This window comes from Paroedura picta, chromosome 15 (assembly GCF_049243985.1).
Source record: "Paroedura picta isolate Pp20150507F chromosome 15, Ppicta_v3.0, whole genome shotgun sequence".
Taxonomy (NCBI): domain Eukaryota; kingdom Metazoa; phylum Chordata; class Lepidosauria; order Squamata; family Gekkonidae; genus Paroedura; species Paroedura picta.
The window spans coordinates 1,510,449-1,534,006 of record NC_135383.1 but is presented as its reverse complement, the minus strand read 5'-3'; the positions used below and the strand labels follow the sequence as shown (position 1 = coordinate 1,534,006).

At 56.8% G+C, this 23,558-nt stretch overlaps 3 protein-coding genes and 1 long non-coding RNA gene across 13 annotated transcripts; 2 read left to right on the top strand and 2 right to left on the bottom strand.

Moving 5' to 3' along the window:
* Window positions 1-47: 47 nt before the first annotated feature.
* On the bottom strand, window positions 48-5,501 carry MAD2L2 (mitotic arrest deficient 2 like 2). Of its 3 annotated transcripts, none has more exons than XM_077311669.1 (9): window positions 5,349-5,501; window positions 3,707-3,759; window positions 3,173-3,291; window positions 2,964-3,035; window positions 2,512-2,612; window positions 2,262-2,356; window positions 1,278-1,351; window positions 872-964; window positions 48-540 (listed from the first exon to the last, which is right to left on the bottom strand). In XM_077311669.1, the coding sequence occupies exons 2-9, from the start codon at window positions 3,744-3,746 to the stop codon at window positions 499-501; spliced, it is 636 nt and encodes a 211-aa protein (XP_077167784.1). In that variant the 5' UTR covers window positions 3,747-3,759; window positions 5,349-5,501; the 3' UTR covers window positions 48-498. The 3 variants fall into 3 exon arrangements, with proteins under 3 accessions (XP_077167784.1, XP_077167783.1, XP_077167785.1); XM_077311668.1 differs by lacking the exon at window positions 5,349-5,501 and adding an exon at window positions 4,132-4,285; XM_077311670.1 differs by lacking the exon at window positions 5,349-5,501 and adding an exon at window positions 3,993-4,013.
* DRAXIN (dorsal inhibitory axon guidance protein) lies at window positions 4,740-16,617 on the top strand. Of its 5 annotated transcripts, none has more exons than XM_077311662.1 (6): window positions 4,740-4,762; window positions 12,189-12,634; window positions 13,260-13,556; window positions 14,086-14,169; window positions 14,716-14,805; window positions 15,323-16,617. In XM_077311662.1, the coding sequence occupies exons 2-6, from the start codon at window positions 12,211-12,213 to the stop codon at window positions 15,433-15,435; spliced, it is 1,008 nt and encodes a 335-aa protein (XP_077167777.1). In that variant the 5' UTR covers window positions 4,740-4,762; window positions 12,189-12,210; the 3' UTR covers window positions 15,436-16,617. The 5 variants fall into 5 exon arrangements, with proteins under 5 accessions (XP_077167777.1, XP_077167773.1, XP_077167776.1 ...); XM_077311658.1 differs by lacking the exon at window positions 4,740-4,762 and adding an exon at window positions 5,580-5,794; XM_077311661.1 differs by lacking the exon at window positions 4,740-4,762 and adding an exon at window positions 11,658-11,926.
* LOC143824408 (uncharacterized) lies at window positions 16,445-23,361 on the bottom strand. 4 transcript variants are annotated; one of them, XR_013226766.1, is made up of 4 exons: window positions 23,230-23,361; window positions 20,883-21,052; window positions 19,688-19,862; window positions 16,445-16,586 (listed from the first exon to the last, which is right to left on the bottom strand). It is a non-coding gene; the product is annotated as an uncharacterized LOC143824408 (long non-coding RNA). The 4 variants fall into 4 exon arrangements; XR_013226767.1 differs by having other exon boundaries at window positions 19,688-19,780; XR_013226768.1 differs by lacking the exon at window positions 20,883-21,052 and having other exon boundaries at window positions 19,688-19,780; window positions 23,230-23,352.
* On the top strand, window positions 17,412-23,558 carry AGTRAP (angiotensin II receptor associated protein). Its single transcript, XM_077311672.1, has 5 exons — window positions 17,412-17,573; window positions 20,289-20,323; window positions 20,904-21,015; window positions 21,634-21,832; window positions 23,331-23,558. The coding sequence occupies exons 1-5, from the start codon at window positions 17,547-17,549 to the stop codon at window positions 23,441-23,443; spliced, it is 486 nt and encodes a 161-aa protein (XP_077167787.1). The 5' UTR covers window positions 17,412-17,546; the 3' UTR covers window positions 23,444-23,558.

Genomic DNA, 23,558 nt, shown 5'->3' with positions numbered 1-23,558 from the left:
TTCTTTTCCCCTCCAGACCCTGGGGTTGAGGAGTCACCCAAAACCAGTTTAGGAAAGAAAAGATTCGGTTTATTGATTAGCTAGAACAACCACAATACCCAAGGGCTCCAAACATAGACCACGTTCTGGCCAAGTGGACCTCCGCCCCCCCCCCGCCCCCCACAGCCACAACAGACATGGACTCTTTGAACCTCCCATGAGGACCTCAGGGCCAAGGAGTCAGAAATGAGTTCTCTTCAGGCGCATAAAATACACAGACCGCAGCACAGCCACACGGCCTTAAAACCAGTCCTTAGAGCAGCCTGGAAACACGTTACACGCACACACACACCCCAAACGCTGTCGCACAAACTCACTGATGGCTGCACCGTTGGTTCTTTCAGCAGTCTCTTCTGTAGACCAGAGTTAAGAGCACTTTTGAAAAACTTTGGCCCCCGTGTGCCAGGGGGAGGGGAGTGGTCGTAGCCACGGTGAGCTCCATGCCCAGAAACGTTGGTTTCAGCTGCCCTTTTGAGCTCGCTCTTCTACGTAAAGCTGCATCTAAAAAGGAAGCCAGGAAGGGACGATTTTAAAGTTGTGCTCAAGGGCCAAAACAAGTAGCCGAAGAGCCGGCTTTTAATACCCCCCCCCCCCCACCCTTCACTACAGCTCCTCTTCTTTGGGAATCAGGTGATCCCAGGCCACCAGTCCTGTGCACCTGCCAGGTACATCACCTGCCAGGGCTGCTGGGCCATCCTGCTCTAGCATCTTCTTCCAGCAGTGGCATCGAACATCCTCTGAACAGGCCAGGCCTCCAGGTGTAGGAAGCTAAGGCAGACTGACTGCCCTGGGGGGCACCCTATTTGCCCAGCAAGGGCATCTTCTCGCTCACCTTCAAAATATCCGACGTCATGGTCTTCAGCGGGATCAGCCGCGGGTCTTGCATGTGGACGTCCTGTTCGTCGGCTAAGATCCAGGGGAAATCCTGTGGAGAAAGAGGCAGGTGGGGTTGGTTGCTCTGGGTTGGCTCACACACACATAGGGAGTCCCTTTGTGCTCTCTGCAGGTAACCGCTGCATCCTTGGCGGGTGACAGTCTGTGCGGATGGAGTTAGCAACCTTGGTCCACATGAGACAGGGAAGTTTTGCCCCCCCCCCCTTCCCCAGGTCATTCTGGTCACTATCTCCAGGACAAGAAGACAGATTTAAATAAGATAAAATAACAGATGGATTCTCTTGGCTCTTCCGGTCAACCGTATGGTCCTTAACAGGTCCTGTGATTTTCTGGGCTGCTCCTACCTTGATCACCTGGATCTTTTCCATGTTCCGGGTGGCAGCTTCTCTGGTGTGGACCAAGACGGTGAAAGTGCAGCCTGCAAAAGTAAGGGTGGGATTCAGCTGATTATTTCAGACGTTGGAAGCTGAGCATAAGATCAGGCCAGTCCAACCCCTGTGCCCCCCCCCCCCGGTGGCCAAAAGCCAGATGCCATCAGGAGGCTCCCCAGTGGGGCCAGAAAACTCCAGAGGCCCTCCCAAGATTGGAGCAATCACTGCCTCAGACATAAGAACATAAGAGAAGCCATGTTGGGTCAGGCCCATCCACACCCATACTCTGTCCTCCATGTAAGACTGTGGGGGGAGAGGTTAAGATCCAGGCCTTATTCCTTGAGGCATCTGGGACAGACTGGTTGTTCTAACTGCCACTTCCACTACATTTTTGGGAGTGAAAATCTGCAAGTATCTAGATCTCATTAAGAACTTCTAACAGGCGATGAAAAAAGTGGCTGACTTATGCATTTGTGAGTTGCTCTCAAGCTGCTTCTGACTTGAGGCCGCCCTATGAAGCCCTGCTCTCCAAAGTATTCTATTGCTAGCAGTCTCACTCAGGTTGTGCGCACTGAAGCCCGTGGCTTCCTTGTCTAAATCCATCTCATGCTGGGTGTTCCTTTTTAGGTGCAAATATTTTTCGTTATGCCAAAAGTACAGGGGCCTATTGTTTTATAAGGACCAACACATTTATTTAGGGTTATCTCTGGGCTGAACACTTCTCCTTAAAAAAAAAAAAAAGTGTTCCAGTCCAAAGACTGTTTGGTTTTGAATGGCGGTGAACATTCCATGACATCACCATCAGCCCAGCCAATGAGGGGCAGCAGAGCGGGGAAACAGTAAACAAAACCCTGTTCAGCTTGATTTTTCATAAGATCTGCTGCTGCCTTGAGGAGAAAGAGCAAAGTAGAAATCTCCTAAGGCTGCCAGAAGACAGTTTTCCTCCTGCCCCCTCACCTGGAGGGTTGTTGTCCAGGACTGCGTCGCACACACTGATCTTCAGAATAAAAGCGCGCAGCAGTTGTTCCACGTGGTTCAAGAGGGAATCGGAGCTAGGCAAAAATAAAGGAGGCAGATGACAACCAAACATATTTGCACAGCCGGTTAACGGAGGGGACAAGCACCCTTCCTGTTCTCTCGCAAACTGAAGAGGACCGTGGGAATCCCAGCCTGGTGCAATTCTGAATAGTCATTAAAAGCTTCTCACCTGATGGACAGCAGGGGCGGCTGGGTGATTTCGAACACAAATCTCTCCACGGGATGGTGCTCTTTGTCCAGGATGACCACCACGACTTTCTCCACATCGTTCTGAAATGAAAGCACGGGTCTCTTTCCCTGCCGTTCCACTGGACGAGTTTCTACTTGCTTAAAAATATGCGTTCTTTGTAGTCCCTCCTTCTCACAGGGACGTCAGGCAGACGACGCAGAACCAAGTCAGAACCCTCGGCAAATAGGGACCGTCAGCAACCAAAGCGTTAGGATTGCAGAAGTCCGGGCCCTCCGGAAATCTGAAGCACCGAGTGGAAGCATCACCCGCCACGTGAACAGGGCAGAAGTCACCCCAGCAGGATCCAACTTGCAACCTGAATCTACAAGGGCAGAACCAGGGAACTAATTGACAGCAGCTCCACAGTTCTGGTTAGGATCTTAGAGGCTCACCTTTTCCAGCAGGGGTTTGATACAATGCAGGGTGTCCTGGATGTACTGATTCAACTCCGGGTGGCAAGACATCTGTTCAAACAGAGTTGGAAATCTCATCATCATCATTATTATTATTGAATGATAACAGTCTGTGTGTTTTCTTTCCTGCTCTCAGTTATATGCTAACAAGCCAGGATAGCCATGCAGGTAGTCCCTCGAAAGCTCACCTGGACGGGAATGTTGTACTTTTTCCTCTTTTGGAAAATCCCAGTGGGGTACACTTCCCGGACATAAAGGATGAGGTGCACGGCCACTTCCAAAAATTCGGAAAGCACGTCAGCGACAACTGAAGAAACAAAAGGGGACGGGGGGGGGGGTTGAACGAATGGAGGGAAGGAAGCAGGCGGATCTTTGTAAAAAACCAGCCATCTGAGCCAACCTCTCTGAAGCAGCAGGTTGGTGTGCTCTCCCAGAGGAGTAAATCCCAGTTGAGTAAGGGAGTTACTTCAGCGTAAACATACGAGTGCACTATTAATCTTCTTTGATTGGCAGGGGCTCATTTTAATGGAAACTGTCAATCTGGGAAGATATTTCGATTCAGGTGCATCAGGGAAGGGGGGAGAAGAAACATGACGATTCAGATACCTGACTTTTCAAAGGGCCTCTTTTCTTGATAAAAGCAGTTTAAATGCAAAACACACCTGTCCTATTCAGTATTTCTCTGTCCTGCGGTTGTGTGGCCTCCCCCTGCGCCTCCTTACCTTGGCCAAAGTTGAGGTCCTGCCGGGTGAGCGTGGTCATCTTTCACCTCCACCTGCGGAAGAAAGAAGCAGGCCTGGGTGGCCACCTCACAGGGGCAGTGCCAGGGGCTTACTCCCAGGTAAGCCTGCCCAGGATCCCTGCGCCTAAGCCAGACAGGCGGCGGCTAGGGCGGGGCGGGGCGGGGCGGGGGGGGGCTTCCTCGGGAATCAGCTGCGGCACCTGCGCCCACCCGCCTGGGAGGCCGCCCCCGGAGATTGCTCGCGAGTAAACACGCCTGCCCCTTGCCTGCAGCCTTCGGGTGCGGGCTGAATCCTCCGCCTGCCCGCCGCTCATGCGACCCCTCTGCTCCCGCCACGGGGCGCCCTTGGCGTGACAATGCGTCCCCTTACTCGGGAGTAAGCCCCAGTGGGCGCAGTGCACTTACTTCCGAGGAAGCACGCCTGGGACCAGCCTAGCCTGCGCCCGCCTCCTGCCTTCCGCGGCCGGGGAGTGAGCAGCTGCAGCCGCGCCGGGCAGGCTGATCATGGCGGAGGAGGAGGCGGATCGGCGCCCTTCCCGCGGCCCGCCTCTTCCTCCGCAGGGTCCTAGTGCCCGCCGGGTGAAGCCTGGAGCGCGGCCGCTCGGCTGGGTTGCCAACTTTGGCGCTGAGAATTCCTGAAGCTTTGGGCATGGAGACGGGGGAGGGTTACGGTTTTCGGAAGACCATCGCGTCTGCCAGATGCTACCAATCTCCAGGGGAGGGCTGGAGACCTCCCGGCATTGCAACGGAATGGATTGCTTCATTGCATTCTTTGTTTATTTTAAAGCATTTCTTCCGTCTCTCCTGGAGAAAAGGGGCTGCTTTGCATTATGCCTCCTGGGTCCACGACGCTGGCCACGTGGTTTTTTAAAAAGTAAGGATTCCGTACTGAAGCCCCGCCCCTCCCTCAAATGTCTTTCCCAACCGCCCCCAAAGCAGCCATATTTCCCCAGGCGAATTGATCTCTGTCATTCCAGGAGGTCAGCTGTAACTCCAGGCCCTACCTGGAGGCTGGCAAGCCCATGATCAAGTCGAGGTAGGTTGGGTCAAAGGGTTGCCAACCTCTAGGTGCGGCCTGGAGATCGCCTGGAATTACAACCGAGCTCTAGAGGACAAAACCTAGACTTTGAACTGACTGGAAGTGCGGCGTTGCCAACCGCCGCCGCCCCCCCCCCCCGCCTTGCTCCCGGGCAGGTGCGGAGCGATTAGCTCACCTGTTGCAATTGACGGCCATGCATTCGCTGTCTAAGTGACCTGCATAGGTGGGGGGGGGGGGGGTGGCACGCGTCGAATGAGAATCCCTCCAGGCGACCACAAAGGCAGCCCCCCCCCCGGGTCACTTCTCTTCCTTCCAGCCTATTCAAGCCCCCTCCCCCCTCCCCCCTCCCGGCTCCTCTTTTCTGCCAGGTCGGGGGTCTCTGCAGCAAGCCCTCCCCGTCCCCGTCCCCGTCCCCGTCCCCATCAGGGACCCAGGTGGGCGGCCCCTCCCTCGCAGTCTTTCCCGGGCCCCCAGGTGGGCGGCGTGCTGGAGGAGGGGTCGCTTGGCCCGGCCCAGCGGGTGTCCCCATCGGCTCCTGCCTTCCAATGATCACCTCCCCGCCCCTCTAGGAAAGGCTCCTTACCTTTGGGAGTTTCCCACAATCCACCAGGCGGAGGAGGTGAGGCACCAGTACCCCCCCCCCGCAGAGCCAGAGGGGGGAGGGGGAGGACCCGGTAGCAGCAGCCGCCCCGGGCGAGACCCCCCGCCCCCTCCCCCTCCCCAGCTGCAGCCTCGCAGAGACACGGGGGGGGCAACCGTCTTTTGTCCCCTTTGTCTCGCTAGCGCCGGCTCCCTCGGGGGCGCGCCCGGGCGCATGCACGCGCCAACCCCCACGCCCTCTCCTCCCCCTCCTCCCTCCCTCCCTCCGGGATGCCCCTCGCATCTCCTCCCCACGCCCCCTCCCCCTTCAACGGGGCGGGGGCGATCGGGGGTCGTGGGGCCGGCCCCTCCTGGCTCGGGGCTGGTGGGCAGAGCGCGGGGCCGGCGGAGGCGCGGCCGGCTGCAGCTCCGGAGCGCAACTTCCCGCAGGTGAGCGCTCCGGCCGCGGGGAGCGGGATCCCGGGCGGGGAGGGGTCGTCTGGCCCGCCCGCCCTCCCCCCAGCACGGGGCTGTCCGAGGGGGCGAAAGGGGCATCCGGGGGCTGCTTGGGGACGACGGGGGGAGCGGGAGGAGGTTTGTTCCTGGAAAGTGCGGGCAGGCGATGCCTTTCCCTGGAGCTCTGCCCAGCCAGCGGGCTACTGATGGGGAGGGAAAGGGGGCTCGGAGGAAGGTCCCCGGGTTGATCTCCGTCTGAAAAGGGCCAGGCAGGAGGCGATGCGGGAGACCCCGCCACGGACCCTAGAGAGAGAGCGGCTGCCAGCCCGAGTCGGCGACACTGGTCCAGATGACTGAGCTTGGTTCCACCCCCCGGCCTCCCTGGAAGACCCCGCCGGAGACTCCGGGGAGCCGCTGCCAGCCTGGGAGGGCGATACTGGCGGGATGGGCCGAGAAGGGGCGCCTGCCGGGAGCCGGGCGGGGGGTGGAGGGTGTTAGACGAAGCCTCCCCTTTGCCACATTTTGGGGGGGGGGGGCTTTCTTCTCCTTTGACTCCCAAGAGCTGGATCGACCCCGTGTGCCAACGCCCGGAGAACTGCGTGCGCCGCTCCCCTTCCGAGAGCGGCCAGAGCAACGCGCCGATTCCGCGGCCGCCCGGGAAGTTCTCCGGCGCCAGGCTCGCTTTGGGGCCGGGGCAGGAGAACTTCCCGCCAGGCTGCGGAAGCAAATCCGAGCTGGGGGAAACCCACCCAGATTCCCGGACTTGGAGAGCACCACCTGCCCCCCCCCATCAGGACCCCCGACCCCCATCGGCCAAGGGAGACAAAGAGGCATCCCGGGGCTTACCGGAGGGGGGGGGGAGGGCGTGGCTCTTGCCCTTCCCAAATGCCCAGAGAGCCTCCTGCCTCAGAGATGGCTGAGCTGGGAGGGGGAGGGGAGGAGGTGTTCAAAGGGCTGCCAAGGATGGCTCTGGTGGGGGGGGGGGAAGCACAGCCTCCCCTCCTTGGGCATTGTCCACCCGCCTGGTTCCTTGTTACCTGGCGCTCAATGCCTCCCCCTGTTCCTTGGCCTTTCTCTGTGGCCTGCCCAGGAGAAGCCCCTCCTCCCCAGCAGAGGTGGTTTGATCAGCAATTTTATCCCTCCTTTGTTATGGGGCTTTGCTGCCACAGCCGCTTGCTTGTTGGTTGGTTGGGGGGGGGCTGCCTGAAGGAACCTTTCAAAAGAACCAGCCTCCCCCCCTCTAAAGCCGCCAACATAAACATGGGTGCTGATGGCCTCTCTCCTTTTCGTTTGTCGGTCTTACTATGGCCATCTCCTGTGACCCTGGACTTGGATGGTTTAGGGGAAAGACCTTCCCAGTTTCCTTGGGGGGGGGGGGGTCACACGTCCCTGGGAGAGCACCCTTACTAAACTGTGGCCCAGAACCCGGAGTCTGCCTCTTTAGCTGTCCATTTCCCATAAAGATCCAGCCAGTGTGCTACAGTGGCCGGTGTGCTCTGGCTAGATTTGAACCCAAGATTTGTAGGGGTATATACGCTTTCAAGTGTCCAGACTCCCTTGGTCAGATATCCGGCAAAGGAAACTCTCAAAAACGCATCCCTGGAACTCTTCCGGGTCTCTCTGCTGCTCCTGGAGGCAAAACCTGTGCTTCTCCTGCAGGCAGAGATTGTTGCCCGCAGGAACGGCTCTGGAAAGGAGAAATCCGTGCGAGTTCTACGGCCACCCGATCATCTTTGCCAGCGCTTGCTTGTGGCCTCTCTGTATCGATGCCTCGAAAAAACATTTCACATGGACAGGGGTTTCAGGGCAAGGAGGTTTGCTGAGAAATGCAACCTCAGGCGGGGATTGCTGGTATTCCTGTGCTGGAGGGATGACTGGAGGCTATCCTCTTCTGGGTGAAGACCAGCAGGCCCCATTACAAACCTGCCCCATAGTCACTGCACATTGAATCTGGTGAAATTATCCGCTCGGTACACTACCAAGGAATCCCAGTCATTTTGAAAGAAAGAGCTGCAGGGGGGGGGCACAATCCGTGCTCACCTTATAAGACTTATTTTTAACCCCGCGGGGTCTGGAGAAATGCCGCTCTTTCCCTGATGACTTTGCCGAATGGGGAGTTCTAGCCTGGGAATGATAGAGCTAGTTGGAGCTGCCTGCTTCCTGGAGAAACCCATCTCCTGAAGAGAGGCTCAAGGGGCAGTTTCTTGCTTTCCCTCCCCACCTTGAAAACCTTCAGCCTCTCAATTGCCATGCGTTAATCCTCTTTGAAAAAGGACAGGTCATTTTTCTCCAGGTCTGTTGGCAACCCCAGATCTAGTGGGTGAATAGATTGCAGTCATTTCTCCTTTTTTGCAACAAGGAAAGAAGACACACACACACACACACACGGGCCATTGGCAAAGGTCCTTTTCTGCTCTGAAGGCCTCGGGTTCTGTGTTCTGGAAGCGCCAGCGGAGAAATCAGCTCTCTTTGGGGCTCCCTGCCTCTCTGTCACCTGCTCCAATCGCTCGGGGAGAAAACGGCCGGGCAGGTTTTGAATGAAATCAATTTGGGCAGCAGCTAACTAATGGACTATTAACCGCTGGTAATTCATCAAAGGGGATTGATTTGACATGCCCAAAGCCATCCACCCCCTTGGCTTCCCCTTCATTACCGGACCCCTTTGGAGGAAAACGGCTTGGCAGTTCAGTCACGTCCCCGTCCTTCCCCTTGGCCAAAAGCGTGGCTGTTTTTTTTAAAAAGCAGATCTAATACTCTGCAAGGGATAACTCCGATGTTGCCAAGTGAAGAGGGGTGGGTGGGAATCAAGAGAGAAATACCAGACCCAAATCTTGGGGTCTGATTTTCCCTGGCTGGAGCCCAAGGGTGCCTCTGGGTGCCTCTCTCAAGGTTCCTGCTTCTTAATCGTGTTTCTTTTTTGCTGTTGCTGGCAGATCAGCCATGAAAACCAGGTTCTTTATGTCATGCGTCCTCGATGAGCTGAAAACGCTCTTTGCCTGGCTTGCCAACCTCCAGGTGGGGCCTTGACATCTCCTGGAATTGCACGAACAGAGATTGGTGCTCTTGGAGGAGGAGGGGGCTGTTTTGGGGGTGATGTCTAATGTCCCTCTAGCCCCCAAATTTTGAGGAACGTCCCAGCCCAGGGCTGGCAGCTCCATGCTTTGCCCATGCCCCAAAGCCTGGGCTCACCGGACACGGGAGCGGAAGGCGCTTTGACTGGGCCCGGGTGCGGAGGGGGCACCAGCCCAACTCCCTGCCGGGGGCTATTGATGCCATTCCACGAAGGGGAAGAAAGACCTTTTCTCCCTCCTTTGCGAGTGTGAAGAGGCCTGTGTGGCGAATTTGTCCCAGGCCCTGAGAAAGGATGTTTGGCCCCGGAGCCTCTTTGTTGCCCCTCTCTCCGTTCCAGGCAAGCCCCGGTCTGTAAAGAAGCGCTGGGGCTCAGCGCAGATGAAAGAGCGCCCTCCCGTCAGGGCGGACGCCCCTCGCAGCAGGAGCCCTGGGCCGCGCTCAATGGTGGCTGCAGAAGAGCCAGACGGGGACAAAACCGGGAATGCCCCCAGCCGTGCGCCTGGCGCTGTCCCCCCAGCGGAAGGGGCTGGGGGGGGGAGCAGAAGCCCACCGAGGAAGGAGGGGCAGGGTGAAAGGGGAAGGGGTGCGCAGGAAGGAAGGGGGCCTGGGCGGTGGGAGGGGGGGCTTCTCGCAAGAAACTGGCACCAAAACCAGGTCAGGATCCACTAAAGATCTGCAGTGGCTTTACACTCAGTTGACTTCCTAGGAAGCAGAAGGAAAGCACGTCCCTGGAGAAGGGATGCCACAAAGGGCCCCTTCAAAGCGGGGGAAGGGGGGTTGCTAGCTGCTCGGTGGGAGGCATCTCTTGTGACTGAGCTTGGCTGGCTGTGGAAGAAGGCCTCCTGCCTGGCCACAGAGAACTGCCCAAGCATGCCTGCCTGCCTGCCTCTCCCGGGAGATGCCATAGGCCTCTGGCATTCAGGAAGGCAGATGGAGACTAGCCCAGGGGGTAGGGAAGCCCCCTTGGACAGCACAATGCCGCCTTCCCGCTTGCTTGCCGGGCGGCTGCTGGCGTGGGCAGCTTGGCCGGCACCGTGGGCTTGCTTCCGAGAGCCTCATGCATCATCCTTGCCCCCTGCCAAGCTGCTATTGTTCGGCCCCCTTGGCACAGGGAACTCGGTGGCATTGTGGGCCACCTCTGACACGCGCACGTAGGATGGCCCAGGGCCACAATGCCAGGCCTGTGAACTCCAGGGAACACGTGGCCAGATTTCTCAGAGGGCAAGCCACAGGAGGGAGGGAGGGAGGGAGGGAAGCGGATGGGAAACTGCACATGAGCTGCTGCCCCCTCCTGCTGCTGGGGGGGGGGGCGGGGGGGGTGCTTGCAGAAATGTTCTTGACAACACGCCAGACAGAACGGTTGGAAAGATTTTCTGCTCTGCTCTGTTGTCGCTCTGCAAAGTTACAAAGCAGAGGTTTAATTGAGACTGAAACCAGGACTTCCTATTTAGAGGAAGGAAGGAAGGAAGGAGTCTGGTGCTCTGATAGCTTTTGCACATCTAAACTCTGCCAGCCATCATCTGCCTTCTAGGCCCCTAAAGCAGCTTGCAAGGGCCGTCGCAGGAGCCAAGCATAGATAAAATATGATGCATCCTCTCTGTGTCAGATGTTCCCCCCCCCCCCCAAAAAAAAGACCAGCGTACTGCCAAGTGTTAGACTAGGATCTTGGAGACCTGGATTCAAGTCTCCTCTCTGCCCAGAAGCTCACTGGATGCCCAGAAGCTCACGGCAGGAGGGCTGGATAAAAAGCGCTCAAAGTGCCCAGTGAGGGATGGTCTGTGAAGATAAGTTTTAGAGCAGAGCCTGGTAGGACCTTGGAGACCAACATGGTTTTCTGGACATACCCTTTAAAGAGTCAAAGTTTTTAATAAGGGGGCTTTGACTCTCAAAAGCTGGTACCCCCAAAGTCCTGCTGGTCTCTGAGCCAGGTTTGATTATTTGACTCTTCCACATGCAGCCAGCAGGGCAGCCTTGGGCCAGTCACAGTCTTGATAGTGCTGTTCTCACAGAGCAGTAATATCAGGGCTCTCTCAGCCTCACCTACATCACAGAGTGTCTTTCGTGGGGACAGGAAGGGAAGGTGACTGTAAAGGGTGATACGCAGTGAAAAGTAAGGCATAAAAACCAACTCTTCTGAGCGGCTCTTGGATTCAAACCTAAAATTCTGAGTGCAGCCCTCGTAACAGCCCAGTGAGATATGTAACTAATGAGGAGCCTTCTGTTTTCACCAAGTGGCTTTTGTACCCTCAGATTTTGCAGAGGAGCCCAACACAGGCTTGTGACAAACTTGCCTGATCGCCTAGGGCATATGAGGGGCACTTCCAGGTGACCAGGCAGGAAAACAATTCATAAATGGGGAATGCATCTGGTTCTCTTAAAAAAAATAAATTCAGGCTGGCCACAAATCACTAGCAAAGGTGTACAGGTGCAGGTGGGCTTGAAAATGTCGCCATGGACTAGCCGGGTGGCCTGGTGAACCCCCCTCGTGAGGTCCCCCCCCCGCCCCGCTTCCAGTTTCCCCTTCGTTGCAAGGTTTTCATTGAAGGCCAACCTGCTGAGAGAGGCAGCCTGGAGACGGAATGCCAACCAGACCTGGCGCAAAGGACACCCACAACAGCTGGTGTGCAGCTCCAGGAGGGGGTACTCGGCTGGAGCCGGTCAAGGATCAGAAAGACCGTCGCTGGCTGATTAATGACCATCATTTGCACATGAAACCACAGCCGGTGGCTTTGACTCCCGGCTGCGGGAACTAAAGGACGGGGTGGAAGGGGAGGGGGTGTTCTCCGGGCTGGGAGCCTGTCAAGGTCTGCTGGGGGGCTCATGTATTTTTAAACTCTTTTTCTGTCTCCCGGACCCTCTACGGAAACGGATCCTCCATGCCCTTAAGTGTTGCTGAAAGGCTGGAGAGAGAAATGCTCGTCTGCCATAATTCAGCGTTTGCCAGCATTTGAACATATGGACAACAACTGCGGGCACATAGGTGGTTTATCCCAGTAGCACATGGAGCATTTGCGATGGGCCCTGCGGTTCCAGAGCCCCTGAGGAGTTGTACAGGTAGGGGGCCTTCACACTTATGCAGCTCGTGGACTGCAGGAATGAAAAAAGGGCAATGCGCACGCTGTGCTGGTAACTGAGCACGTGTGCAGACGGCAACCTGCAGAAGTGTGAATTTCCCCTCAGATCCCGGAGCATTGCACTTGCACATCCCGCCAAGGTTCGGGAAATGTTTTCAGCAAAGAGAAGCTGTCCGTTGCTTCCAAAGTCCCGACTCTCCCTGGAGATGCCGCTGCTCAGTTAATTGGTGCCTGTCTTGCAGGTGAGGCCTGGATCCTGGGAAGATGGCCCCCCTCCCTGCCTTTTCCGCCCTTTTCCTCCTCATCTTCTGCCTGCTGACTTTCCGCCCCACGGACTCCCTCGAGCCGGGCCCCGGGGTCCCCAGCCCCCCAACAGTCACCCGCAGCTTCCAGGCGCAGGATCCGTGGGCCTCCCAGCCACGATCCGTGACGCGCCACAGCAGACCCGGCCTCCTGAGGCAGGAGTGGCCCCACCGTGGGATGCCGGCCCGGGCCAGGGTCTCTGGGGAGGCCAACCTGTGGCACCTGAGGGGACGGCCCGCCAGCCTCCGGCAGAAGGACATTTTCCTGGGCTTCACCTTCCCGTACCCTGAGCAGGAGAACCACGCCCCGGGGTCGGAAAGAGGGAAGAAGCAGAACCGGGAGCTCCGACGGCACAGCCGCAGGGACCGGCTGAAACAGCACCGAGGTACCAGGAAGCAGGGCGGGGCAGGGGGCAGTTGCCAACTCTGGGGTGGGAGGTTTCTGGAGATTGGGGAGTACAGCCTGGGGAGGGGGAAATGGTTTGGAGCAAGGAGATACCTGAGCGAGGTATAATGTCAAAGCAGCCTCCTTCTCCAGGGGAACTGACCTCTGTTGTCTGGAGAACTAATCCTGGAAGATCTCCAGACCTGACCTGGAGGCTGGCAGGCCCAGAGTGGGCAAGTCCCCCAAGTCTCAGCTCCAGAGATAACTTGAACTCAGGACACCCAAGGGAGTTGGCAGATTGTAGGTTCAGGACATCCAAATCAAAGCATTTTTTTCAAACAGCATGGAGTTAACTTGTGGGACCCCCTGCTGCTGGGTGCCGTGATGGTCACTCACTCCCTTGGCTGTCCTTAGGAGATGAATTCCAAGAGGAGGGAAGAGAAGTTCTAACTGTTCTTGTTAGCCATGACAGCTACATGGAACCTCCATGTTTAAGGGCAGCGTATCTCTATCAGTTTCTGGGAGAGGCTTTGTGCCTCACCCAGGGTCTTCTGTATGAAACAGGATGCTGGCCTAGACAGACCATGGGCCTGATCCAGAGAGAAGCCTGTTCTTTTGTCTTGCAGGCAAAGGTCCTGATCCAGGGCCAAGTGCGCTATATAAAAAGCCTGAAAACTTTGAGGAGCAGTTTCAGGCCCTCCAGACCGAAGGTTCTCCTACAGGATCGGCTCCCACCTCCCTTTTCGGTTCCACGTCAAAGAGGTCGACCGAAGAACCCCCTGCTCTCCAAGCGACATCTCCCCGGCCTCGGGCCCACGCCAGGCACGAGGGGGACGTGCTGCCCACCCTGGACATGACTCTCTTCGACTGGACGGATTACGAAGATCTCCGGCCAGACATGTGGGCCTCATCCTGGAAGAAAGGTACCACCGGCCTTGACTGAGGTGGCATCTTGTGCCAAAACAAACCCGGAGGAGGATACCCCATAGTGTGCCCCCAAACATTTCTAGTCTCACTTACCTGTAGAGCATCAGCTTTGCCTGTGAAATCTCCAGCTAAACGGATCAGGCAGGAGGGGATAGGAAAGACCTTGGCCCGAGACCCTGGAGAGCAGCTGCCAGCCAGAGTAGGCAATGCTGCCCTTGACGGGCCAAGGGGGTCTGATTCAGTAAAAGGCAGCTTCATGCGTCCTCCCCTCTCTTCACAGCAGCTGAGGCAGACAGCGTGTTTGCAGGCTGCAATACTTCAGGCCTGCAATTAGCCACCTTCTGCAGCTTGAACTCTGAACAGTCTCTGATCTGTGTTTGCTACTTCTGAGGATCAGATCAGACATTGCTCAGAGTTGTATCCTGACGGCTTCAGTGGTTTCAGCTTTACCCCCCCCCCCCCCCGTGCCCTGCAGAATCCGCTCTCAATGTTTCCTCCTGCCCTCCTCTTCCTTCTCCTCCACAGAGAAACAGCGGAGTAAGGCTGGGGGGAATGAGACCACGTCCGCCGAAGGGGAGCCCTGTGACCATCATCTCGACTGCCTTCCAGGTGGGCCTCAGTTCTCATGAGGACTAGCACCGGCAGGAAGGTGCAAGCACGGGAATGTGTGGGACCTGGGGCTGCAAGCCTCAGGGGGAGGGGGGGCTGGAGGTCTCCTCCTGGGATCACAGCTGATCTGCAGGTGACAGAGATAAATGGCCACTTTGGAAGGCATTACCCCCGTGTCCTCTGCAGGCTCCGGGGATTTGCCAACCCAGAGCTGGTGATCCTACATCTCTGGAAATACAGGCCTTATTTAGTTGGAAACTTCTGCATCGCTCCTCCAGAGAGCAGCCTAATTGGGGGGGGGGGGTCACAAATGCTTGTCTGCTGTGGTGGGCGACGGCCAGGCCATGGTGTGGTGTGGTGCCAGACCACAGTTTGGAAACCCAGATGCAAAACCCCGTTTACCATGGAAGCCTGGCTGGGCGACTTGGCCCGGTCACGTACCTTCACCCTAGCCTACCTCACAGGATTGCTGTGGAGGGAGAGCAACGTCACGGCTTCGGGTGCCTGTTGCAAGGACATTAATAAAGTTGACTCCTGATTTGGCAGGCTCCTGCTGCGACCTGCGAGAACACCTCTGCAAGCCCCACAACCGTGGCCTGAACAACAAGTGTTACGATGACTGCATGTGCATGGAGGGTGAGCGTCTGGCCTCTTTCCGGGGGCACTTGCTGGCAGGGGCTTATGGGAATTGTAGTCCATGAACATCTGGAGGACCACAGGTTGACTACCCCTGGTTTAGAACACCGTAGGTCGGAAAGATCCAGGTGGGTAGCCATGTTGGGCTGAAGCAGCAGGAGGACATTTGAGTCCAGGGGCACTGGGAAAACCAGCCATGTTGCACTCAAGGTGTGAGCGTTCAAGTACATAGCTGACAAAGTGTGCCCGCACACGAAAGCTTATCCCGTGAATAAAACTTCATTGGGCCCCGGACTCAAACAGGACAGAAGGTAGGGACAAAAGAAAAAGGTTACTTTTCCTGTTTTTTTAAGGAGGCCGGTCCTGTTCCAGTGCTTGCTGGGCCAAAATTCTGGCCTGAGGGAGGCTGTGGCTGGCCCTTGGGCTCAAAGAAAGTGTGTCCTTGGTCGAGAGGGACGTGCTTGGTCACAGAGCTCTTTTCTCACCTCCCCCCCCCCAATTCTCTCTGCCACTTCAGGTCTGCGCTGCTATGCCAAATTCCACCGCAACCGGAGGGTGACCCGGCGAAAAGGCCGCTGTGTGGAGCCAGAGGCCGCAGATGGAGATCAAGGATCTTTTATCAATGTCTAGGGAGACGCTGGGAAGATTTCTTGGCCGGAGGTGTTAATTTATAACTAGCGGAGGGGATGGAAGGGGAAGGGCAACCGGACGGCTTTGATGCTGTTGTCTGAGTCATGACTGAGAGCAGCAGGGAATCTCACGCAGTTCCCCTGAAACTTCAGCTAGTTAAATCTCACCCCCAGCCCACCCCCAAAAAGTCAGAGGCAGTTTTCTCAGACACCAGAGAGGGCTGGCTTCTATGACAAGGGATAAACTCCACCCATTGCCTGCTGCATCTCTGTATGAGTCTCTGCTCTAGAGGCATTTCCTTTGCGGGGTCCTCCTGCTGAATCAGGCGTGACTGTGTCCAACGCACTTACCCCAGCAGAGAGAGGGCAGAGTTTACCTGCTGTAGGCCGATGGGAAGGAGGCGAAGCTAGACCAGTGATACACCCAGAGAGGCAGCAGGCAATTCCCTGACAGCATGCCTGTACAGACTAGTTCTCCCCCTGGGAACTTCACTTGTGGCCCACTCCTGTGCGTTACTGCTCAGTTTTGGCTCAGGTATGATGGGGCAGGCAGGTGAGAAGGTGGGATAAAGGGACATGTAATGTGCAGGTGTGGGGGGCCTAGACATGGGTGGAGTCACACCAATGGCAGCATTGTAGGGGCAGGACCCAGACAGAACATGGACATCGCGGTTGCATCAAAATTCCATATCCTGGACTGGTTATGCAAAAGGCTACAGATCCCTTCTTGTTTAAGTTATTTTGAATTTATCTTACGCTGTTAGTTGGGGGCAGGAGTGGGAGAAGTCACGCCATCCCTTGAAGTCTCGTCCTCCCACCCACTGGCTAGCTTTTCTTCACTGGGATTCATGAGGACCAGGAACTTGAGATTCTAGCACAGGACGTTTTGCTTCTAAGTAGCCAGGGGCTGTTCCCGGCTTCCTTCCTTCCTTCCTCTCCTCCAGGGAATCTTCAGTGTCGGAACCTCACAGCTCTGGAGACAGCAGCAAAGTCATTCCGTCACCCCTTCTGCTTCCCATTTTTATGGTTATATTTAGGAGATTTGAGTGCGGGGGTTCGTTTTCCAGATGAAAAAGGGGTGGGAAAGGTTGCTGGTAACAGGAAAAGTTAGTAAATGCTGTGACGTGGTTGCATGTTTTATATTTTGATGAGCTGTAAATAAAGATATAGTTATCCTTCGCAAGGTCAGCCTCCCGACATCCTCTCCCCTCTCCCCCCCCTGCCGTTAATTGAGGGGCACCTTGGAGGAGGTTGCCTTTCTTGGAAATGTCCAAACCATGTCTAAAGCCCAGCAAGATCCAAGTCCTTTGAGAACAACACGCAGCTCTCAGCCTGGGTCACATGCAGGCCGGCACAAAGCGCTGCCAGCCAGGGCCGAGAGCCCGGAGATCGACCCGCCACCCCCTGAAAGTTTTCCGCTTATCTCTTCCGCAGGGCCCCGCGTGCCCCTTGCTCTCTGCCCGGCAGACCCAACGGCATGGGAAGCTGTGCCCAGCGGGTGAAGCCACCCCACACAGAATGACACGCAAATTCAAGGCCTCCCTCTGGCCTTGGGGGGCCAAAAGGGGGAGGGGGCTCTGAATTGGGGCCAAGGTTGCATCCCAGTATCTGTTTGCAAGGCCTGTTGCCCACCTGGGCCCAGTGCAGGGATGGCCTTTCAGGAAGCGCGCGCAGAGGAGATTTCCCTTACCACTGCGAGTAGCCCCGGAGTAAGGGGTTGAAGGGCAGCCGCAGCAGCTGTCTTTTTGCTAACTCCGGAGCAAGCGCTGAAAGAATGCCGCTTCCCATTTGAGCGCTTGCTCCCAGGCAAGGGACGCTCTGCACGCGCTCCAGGCCGTTTCGGCCTTTGGAAACAAGCATTCTGCACATGGGCGGAAGAGCCCCGCGCTCTCTGCACGCGCTCAGAGGCGCCTCGGGCGGCTGCCGTCCGCGGGCGGGGCCAAGCGGCTCCGGCGCTCCGCCCGCCCCGCGGCAAGAGGCGCTGCCCGACGGGGAGGAGCCCGCGGAGAAGGCGGAGGCCGAGGAGGAGTCTGGCCGGGCCGGGGTCACGGGGGCGGCCGCCAGGGCAGGGCGGGACTCGACGGGGCGGCCAGAGGCAGGTTGGCCGGGGCGATGGAGGTGCCGGCGGTGAACCTCAAGGTGAGGACGGGGGGCGTCCGGAGCGGCACAAGGGGCGGCCCCCCAAGCAGGCTAGAGGGGGGGGGGGCGTGTTGGTCTGGCGCCGCCGAGCCGAGGTCCAGCGCGGGGCCCGGGAAGGCCAGCAGGGGGGACACCCCAGGGCTCCTGCCGCGGGCGGGCGGGCGGGCGGGGAGTGCGGGGCCCTCGGGCCGGGGTCCCGTTCTCTGGGCCAGCCTCCCCCGCAGGGGCGTCGTGGAACGGCAGAGGGGCGTGGCACTGGCCAGAGCGAGAGGGGGGTGGTGGTCTGCGGGACCCCCAAGCGAGCCGGCCCCGCCTGCCTTCCGGCCCCCCAGCCCTCGCGGAGCTTCCCTGCCCTCCGCCCGGAAGCGGCCGCTTGCCCAACGAGGGTTTCTCCACAGCTGGGTCTGCTTCTACTTTCTCTTTGGAAGGCTCCCGTCCCGTCCCTGGTGGGCGGATTTTGAGACTTCCTGGGGGCGGGGGGGGGTCTTCTGCCTGACTCAGCCCCTGCTCCGAGCTGGCCCTCCGTGGAGCCCCCTAAACCTGGGCCCAGGGCGCTGCCGGGAGCCGGCCCCCCACAAGAGCCTCCCGGAGAGGTTGGGTTCGACGGGGCTGGCGGCTGTTCTCACCGGCGCTTTTGCGGGACTTACGCCCGCCTGTCTGAATGGCTCTCAAGGGGGTTGTGTCTTGGGGCGGCCCAGAGGTGCTCCAGAGGGGCCCAAACTCTGGTTGGCCAATTTAGGTCTTGGCCGAGCTGCAGTTTGCACTAACCGAGGCTTCTGCTTTTACTGGGTCAGCCCATTCAGACATTATGCTAAAGCGCAGTGCAATTCCCTGTGCCGGGGCTGGGTCTGATTTCTGAGCTGGCCTTCAATGCTGGAAAAATCAGGACTCTAAGTGGGCAGAGGAGAGGCTGACCTCTGGCGTTGCCCCTCCTGAAAGAGACCTGACGACCATTTCTCAGAGAGCTCATGCGGGGAGAAAGTGTTGTCCCGACCCCTGCCCCCCCCCCCATGACATGGGAAGAGCAGGGCTTAAGGAAGACGACTGAGGGCTTCTGGGAGGCACAATGCAGGGGAGGAGGAGAGGGCAACTGCTGGGCCAGGGCTGCTTTGCATGCTTAAATATTAACTTGGGGACGTTTGCTTTCTCGCAAGAGGAATCCAGGGGAGTGTCTGAGCAGGCTTGGCTGATGTTTCTTTGTGGGTCTTAAGCATCCTCGATGGCATGTTGCCAGCCTCAGTCAGAAGCAGTAAGTTGGGCTAAGGTGGGCCTCAGGTCTGGGAAAACGGAAGAATTCTGTCCCCCAAAAAGCTACAGTTCAGCCTTGATCTCTGGGAGATGGTGATAAATCGGTAGGAACTGTCCCTCCACTAAAGTTTTGTTTACAGATTAAGATTTGTCTCGGACAGATTCATTTGGGGCTTGTGAAAAACACAGACTCCATGGGCAGGGAGGTACCATGCAGCTCCATATCCCATTTCACTGTGGAACAAAACTTTAATAGAGCCTGCATGTTCCGGGGCAGTCTACTTTTGAGCTGCTAGCCCTGATGCTAATTACGCCATGCCTTGCAGACGGGCTGCTGGGAAGCCCCTGGTCAGGATAGCTGGGATCCTGTTCTTTGCTGCCTCTCAGTTCAGAGCCAAGGGCTTTTCAAGGGCCCATGGGGAAGGGCTGCCCAGGGCGTGCGTGCTGGCTGTGGGCAAGGGGAGCTGAGTCCCTTTTTCACATGGGATGGGATGACCAGGGCTGTCCTTGGGCAGGAAGCTCTTCCCACGGATCTTGCGGAGGCAAAGTAGCAACTGGGACCAAGTAACCAAATTGTGCCGGCAAAGAAGGAACAAGGAATCCTCAGTTCTGATTTTTTGGTTTTGTCAACAACAAAGCAGCAGGTTGGGGGGGAGGGGGGAGAAGGCTGTTCTCCTGGGTAGAATTCCTGAGGCCTGACTTTGTAGCTACCTTGTTCTTACCCCACCCTGTTTTTGATTTCATCATTGAAACTCTTTTGAAAACCTGCATTTTAGGAACCAGACTAAAAGCTGTGGAATTTGTGCTCATTTCCCAAACAATTCCAGTGTTGCAAAAGAATGGGGTGCTTGCTAATTGGTACTTACCCTACGTGAGCCACCCTTTCTACCTTTTGGAGCTGGGCCCGCACGCCTGAAATGTAGCAGGAATCCGGGAACTCAAATATCCATGTTGGATTTCTGGAGGGGGAGAAATTTCAGAAGGCTCTGAGGAATTTGAAAGCTCCCAGTGACCGCCCATGTCATCAGAACCATCTTGCACCTTAAAAAAAAAAAATTGCGGGTGAATCATTGGGCATGCCACCTTGATTGTTTAAACAATTAGTGGAAGTCTTGTGACACCTGAACATTTTACTCTGGTGTAAGTCTTAAGGAAACCCTGGCCTTCAGTTTGCAAGATCTGAGCAAGGCTGTTAACCATGGGACATTCAGGAGGTCATTCATTCATAGATTCACCATAAGTTGGAAGCAACGTAACCGAAAATACACGCCAAGACAGACGCACACACATACACACACTTTTTGTGGGGACTGGAGCCTCCTCCTCCTGCAAAAGTGAACTCCCCTCCACCAATGTTTGTGGCAAGAAAGGTTTGATGTCCATGAAGGTGTGCATGGAAGCTCCTTGGGGGCAGAGACAGCTGACTTTAGTCTCTCAACCTATGCCGTGACCTCTCTCTCTTCGCAGGCCATTGTCCTGGTGCACTGGCTTCTGACGACGTGGTGAGTACCTTCCCCAGTGGCTTTCCCTTGCAAGAGTGAGGAGGTTGTGGGGACAGGGAGTCATGCAGAAGTTCATGCCCGGGGTGGCCTGGAGCAGTCGGTCGGAAAGGGAAGGCAACAACTCTAGGGTGGTCAAACTGCGGCCCTCCAGATGTCCATGGACTACAATTCCCATGAGCCCCTGCCAGCGAATGCTGGCAGGGGCTCATGGGAATTATAGTCCATGGACATCTGGAGGGCCACAGTTTGACTACCCCTGGCTAAATAATTTAGCTGTTGAGCTTAACGTGGGAGGTGGAGAATTCTCTCTGCGTTGTGACTATAGTGGTGCCGGGGGCCATGTCGTGGGGCAGAAAGCTCAGGGCCGGGGCCAGCGTGTTGTAGGAAGTGGGGCTCAGGGGAAACTGGGCCTGTTATGCCTCCAGCTTGCTGGCAAAACCTGCCAGTCAAAGAACTGGACTCCTCTCAAGGAAGTGGAGGTGGAGGAGCGCAGCTGCCATCGTGTCCCACCCGCTCTCCTTGGATCACTCCAGGGGTCTTTGAAACAGCATCAACCAACCTGTATTTCTCCCCCCTCCAGGGGCTTCATGGCGTTGTGGCTGCCCCCCTCCTATGCCTGGGGGAACTTCACCATCCTGGCCGTGGGTGTCTGGGCTGTCGCCCAGCGGGATTCCGTCGATGCCATCCTCATGGTTGGTGCCAGAAACGTCTGTTTTCTCTCGTTTCTTTCTGTGAGCGACATCACCCTTTCTGTGAGCCTGCTTGGAGCACTGGTTAGGAGCACGGACTTCTACTCTGGCGAGCAGGGCTTGATTCCCCACTGCCCCACATGCAGCCAGCCCTGATAAAGCTGTTCTGACCAAGCAGGGCTCTCTCAGCCTCACAGAGGAGAGGAAGGGGAAGGCGATTGGAAGCCACCTTGAGACTCCTCCGGGTAGAGAACAGTGGCATATAAGATCCAGCTCTTCTTCTTCCTCTTCTTGGTGTGTCTCCCCCCCCCCCCCCAATCATGAAAGCCCCTCTACTGGCAGCGCATGAAGCCTTCTGTGCAATGATTTCTGCACCCAAAGTAAACTTTCCTTCTTAGGAGCTGTTCTGGCTTGCTGGGTAGGGCAGTATATAAATTAAATAAATAAACAAACACTCTGTTGCAGACAGCTGATGGGGATGGGCGGGGGGCAAGCAATGGACTGATCTGCCAGGGGTTTGTCATGTTGGCTGAGCTACGAGAACACTGAAAATTACTGAGCCAGGGAGTTCCGCCGGCTAACCGCTGGTGTCCTTTCGGGCTGTGTCTCCTCCTCCTGCAGTTCCTCACCGGCCTGCTCCTGACCATCCTCACAGACATCGTGCACATCAGCCTGAGTTACCCAGCCCTGAGTAACCTCTCCGACACGGTACGCTTCAGCACCGGCATGGCGATCTTCAACCTCCTCCTGAAGCCGCTTTCCTGTTTCTTTGCCTACCAGATGTACCGAGAACGTGGCGGAGAATACGCCTTCAATTTAGGTGGGTCCCTACCGCCCGTTACAGTCCCTCCCTGCCCGTATCCACCTCAGTCGTGTCTAGTCCGGCTCCTGATCGTGCCGAAGGCCCAGCCGTTGTTCTAGGTCCTGCGGAGAGGCACGACTGCGGCCATCTTAGAGAGCTATGCAGAGTTTACGCCCGTTGTATTCGGTAACATGTAAGACGAGACGTCCCAGGACCTTGCTGATCAGGGGCACAGGAGAATAGGCCATTGTGCTGCCAGCAGGCAGGCCGACCTTGTCTCCTGACCCACCTTTCTTGGCGGAAGGCTGAACCTCTTGCCGGCTGTGGGCCAATTAACCCCTAACCTGCATTCTGGTTTGTTGACATAGTGATGACCAGTTGTAGCGTCAGGGGCTCGTGCTCAGGCCCAATTAGGAATGCAGAAATGCGTCCCCATCAGAGGCATCATCCCATGACAGGTGGGGAGGAAGGCGCCCCCCACAGGCCCTTTTACAGGAAGGGCTGCATACCTCTGTGGATCAGAAGCGCTTTTGCATCACTAAGAAATGTCACTACCGAGGTGGCTTTTTTGACCTTAAGGAATTCTGGGTATTGTAGTTTTAGGAAAGAATGGCAGACCCTTCTTTAGACCATCAGAGAGACCTCCATGGAGATTGATCAAGATTAGTCTGTCTGTAGAGAAGAGCCAGAGGCCAGGAGCACCTTTGGGGCTAACAAAATTTGTGGCCAGGGAGGAAATTTCAGGCACCACTGCTCACTTCTTGAAGGCTCTTGTCGGGGTTGCTGGTCCTTCATGGCACGCAGGGGAACTGGGAAACCAAGAAGGGAGGGTGCCAGTAAAAAGCCCACAGAGAAATATCTGAAGAGGGGAGCGGTGACTCTCGAAAACTCCTCCCCTGCCGCAAATATTGTTAGTCTTGAAGGCGCTCCTGGACTCTGGCTCTTCTCTACCGCTGTAGCAACCTCTGCTGAGCTGTGATTCTTTGGCCGGCAGCCAGCGCATGCATGAGAACTCACTTAAACCTGCAGGATAGGTAGGCGGGGGTCCGTTTCTCTCTGGGCCTGGGCTGGATCAGAGGCAAGGAGAGAGGCAGTTAAGGAATTAAGATCCTGTATTCTACAAGTCACTATTTTTGGTCTAACGACAAAGTATGGTGGGGGGCAGCCACAGAGTACGGCGCTAGCAATCCTGTGGGAGCCATGCTCCAGTGCAGGGGTAGTCAAACTGCGGCCCTCCAGATGTCCATGGCAGGGGGCTCCTGGGAATTGTAGTCCATGGACATCTGGAGGGCAGCAGTTTGACTACCCCTGCTCCAGTGAATGCAGGGCCCTGGGGGGGGGGTAGGAGCTGCAATAATATCGTCAGAAGGGGGTGCCGTTGAGACAGCTTTAAAGGACTCCTGGGGTGGTCTTACCTTGTGGTGAGATTTCCCTGTAGTGAATGTGGGGGGGGGGGAAGAAGGGAGGTTCTTCTTTGGCTTTACCCCTCTCTTCTCTTCTCCTCTCCTCCGTGTAGGTTTCCTTGGTGTGCCGCAGGATCAGAGCTCGTACCAGTCCATAGACCACGCGGAGCCCCCGCGGCCCTTCCCAGATGCGTCCAGCAAGGCGGCCCCCCCACGCCCCTACTGAGACGGTCTCTGTCGGGTCTTCCGCCTGCCTTTTTTCCCCCCTGTGCCCTCTACTTGCTGCATTTGGGATTAAACTTCCGCCCTCCTCTCAGTTGCTTCACCACAAAAGGGAGCGT

Excerpts from the sequence above, each read along its gene's own strand:
- MAD2L2 (XM_077311669.1), bottom strand. The coding sequence starts at position 3,746 with ATGACCACGCTCACCCGGCAGGACCTCAACTTTGGCCAAG. Across the intron at positions 2,613-2,963 it reads TCAAACCCCTGCTGGAAAAG|AACGATGTGGAGAAAGTCGT; the intron begins GTGAGCCTCTAA and ends CTTTCATTTCAG. Across the intron at positions 2,357-2,511 it reads CCGCCCCTGCTGTCCATCAG|CTCCGATTCCCTCTTGAACC; the intron begins GTGAGAAGCTTT and ends ATTTTTGCCTAG.
- DRAXIN (XM_077311662.1), top strand. The coding sequence starts at position 12,211 with ATGGCCCCCCTCCCTGCCTTTTCCGCCCTTTTCCTCCTCATCTTCTGC. Across the intron at positions 13,557-14,085 it reads GGCCTCATCCTGGAAGAAAG|AGAAACAGCGGAGTAAGGCT; the intron begins GTACCACCGGCC and ends TCTCCTCCACAG. Across the intron at positions 14,170-14,715 it reads TCATCTCGACTGCCTTCCAG|GCTCCTGCTGCGACCTGCGA; the intron begins GTGGGCCTCAGT and ends CTGATTTGGCAG.
- AGTRAP (XM_077311672.1), top strand. The coding sequence starts at position 17,547 with ATGGAGGTGCCGGCGGTGAACCTCAAG. Across the intron at positions 17,574-20,288 it reads TGCCGGCGGTGAACCTCAAG|GCCATTGTCCTGGTGCACTG; the intron begins GTGAGGACGGGG and ends CTCTCTTCGCAG. Across the intron at positions 21,833-23,330 it reads AGAATACGCCTTCAATTTAG|GTTTCCTTGGTGTGCCGCAG; the intron begins GTGGGTCCCTAC and ends TCCTCCGTGTAG.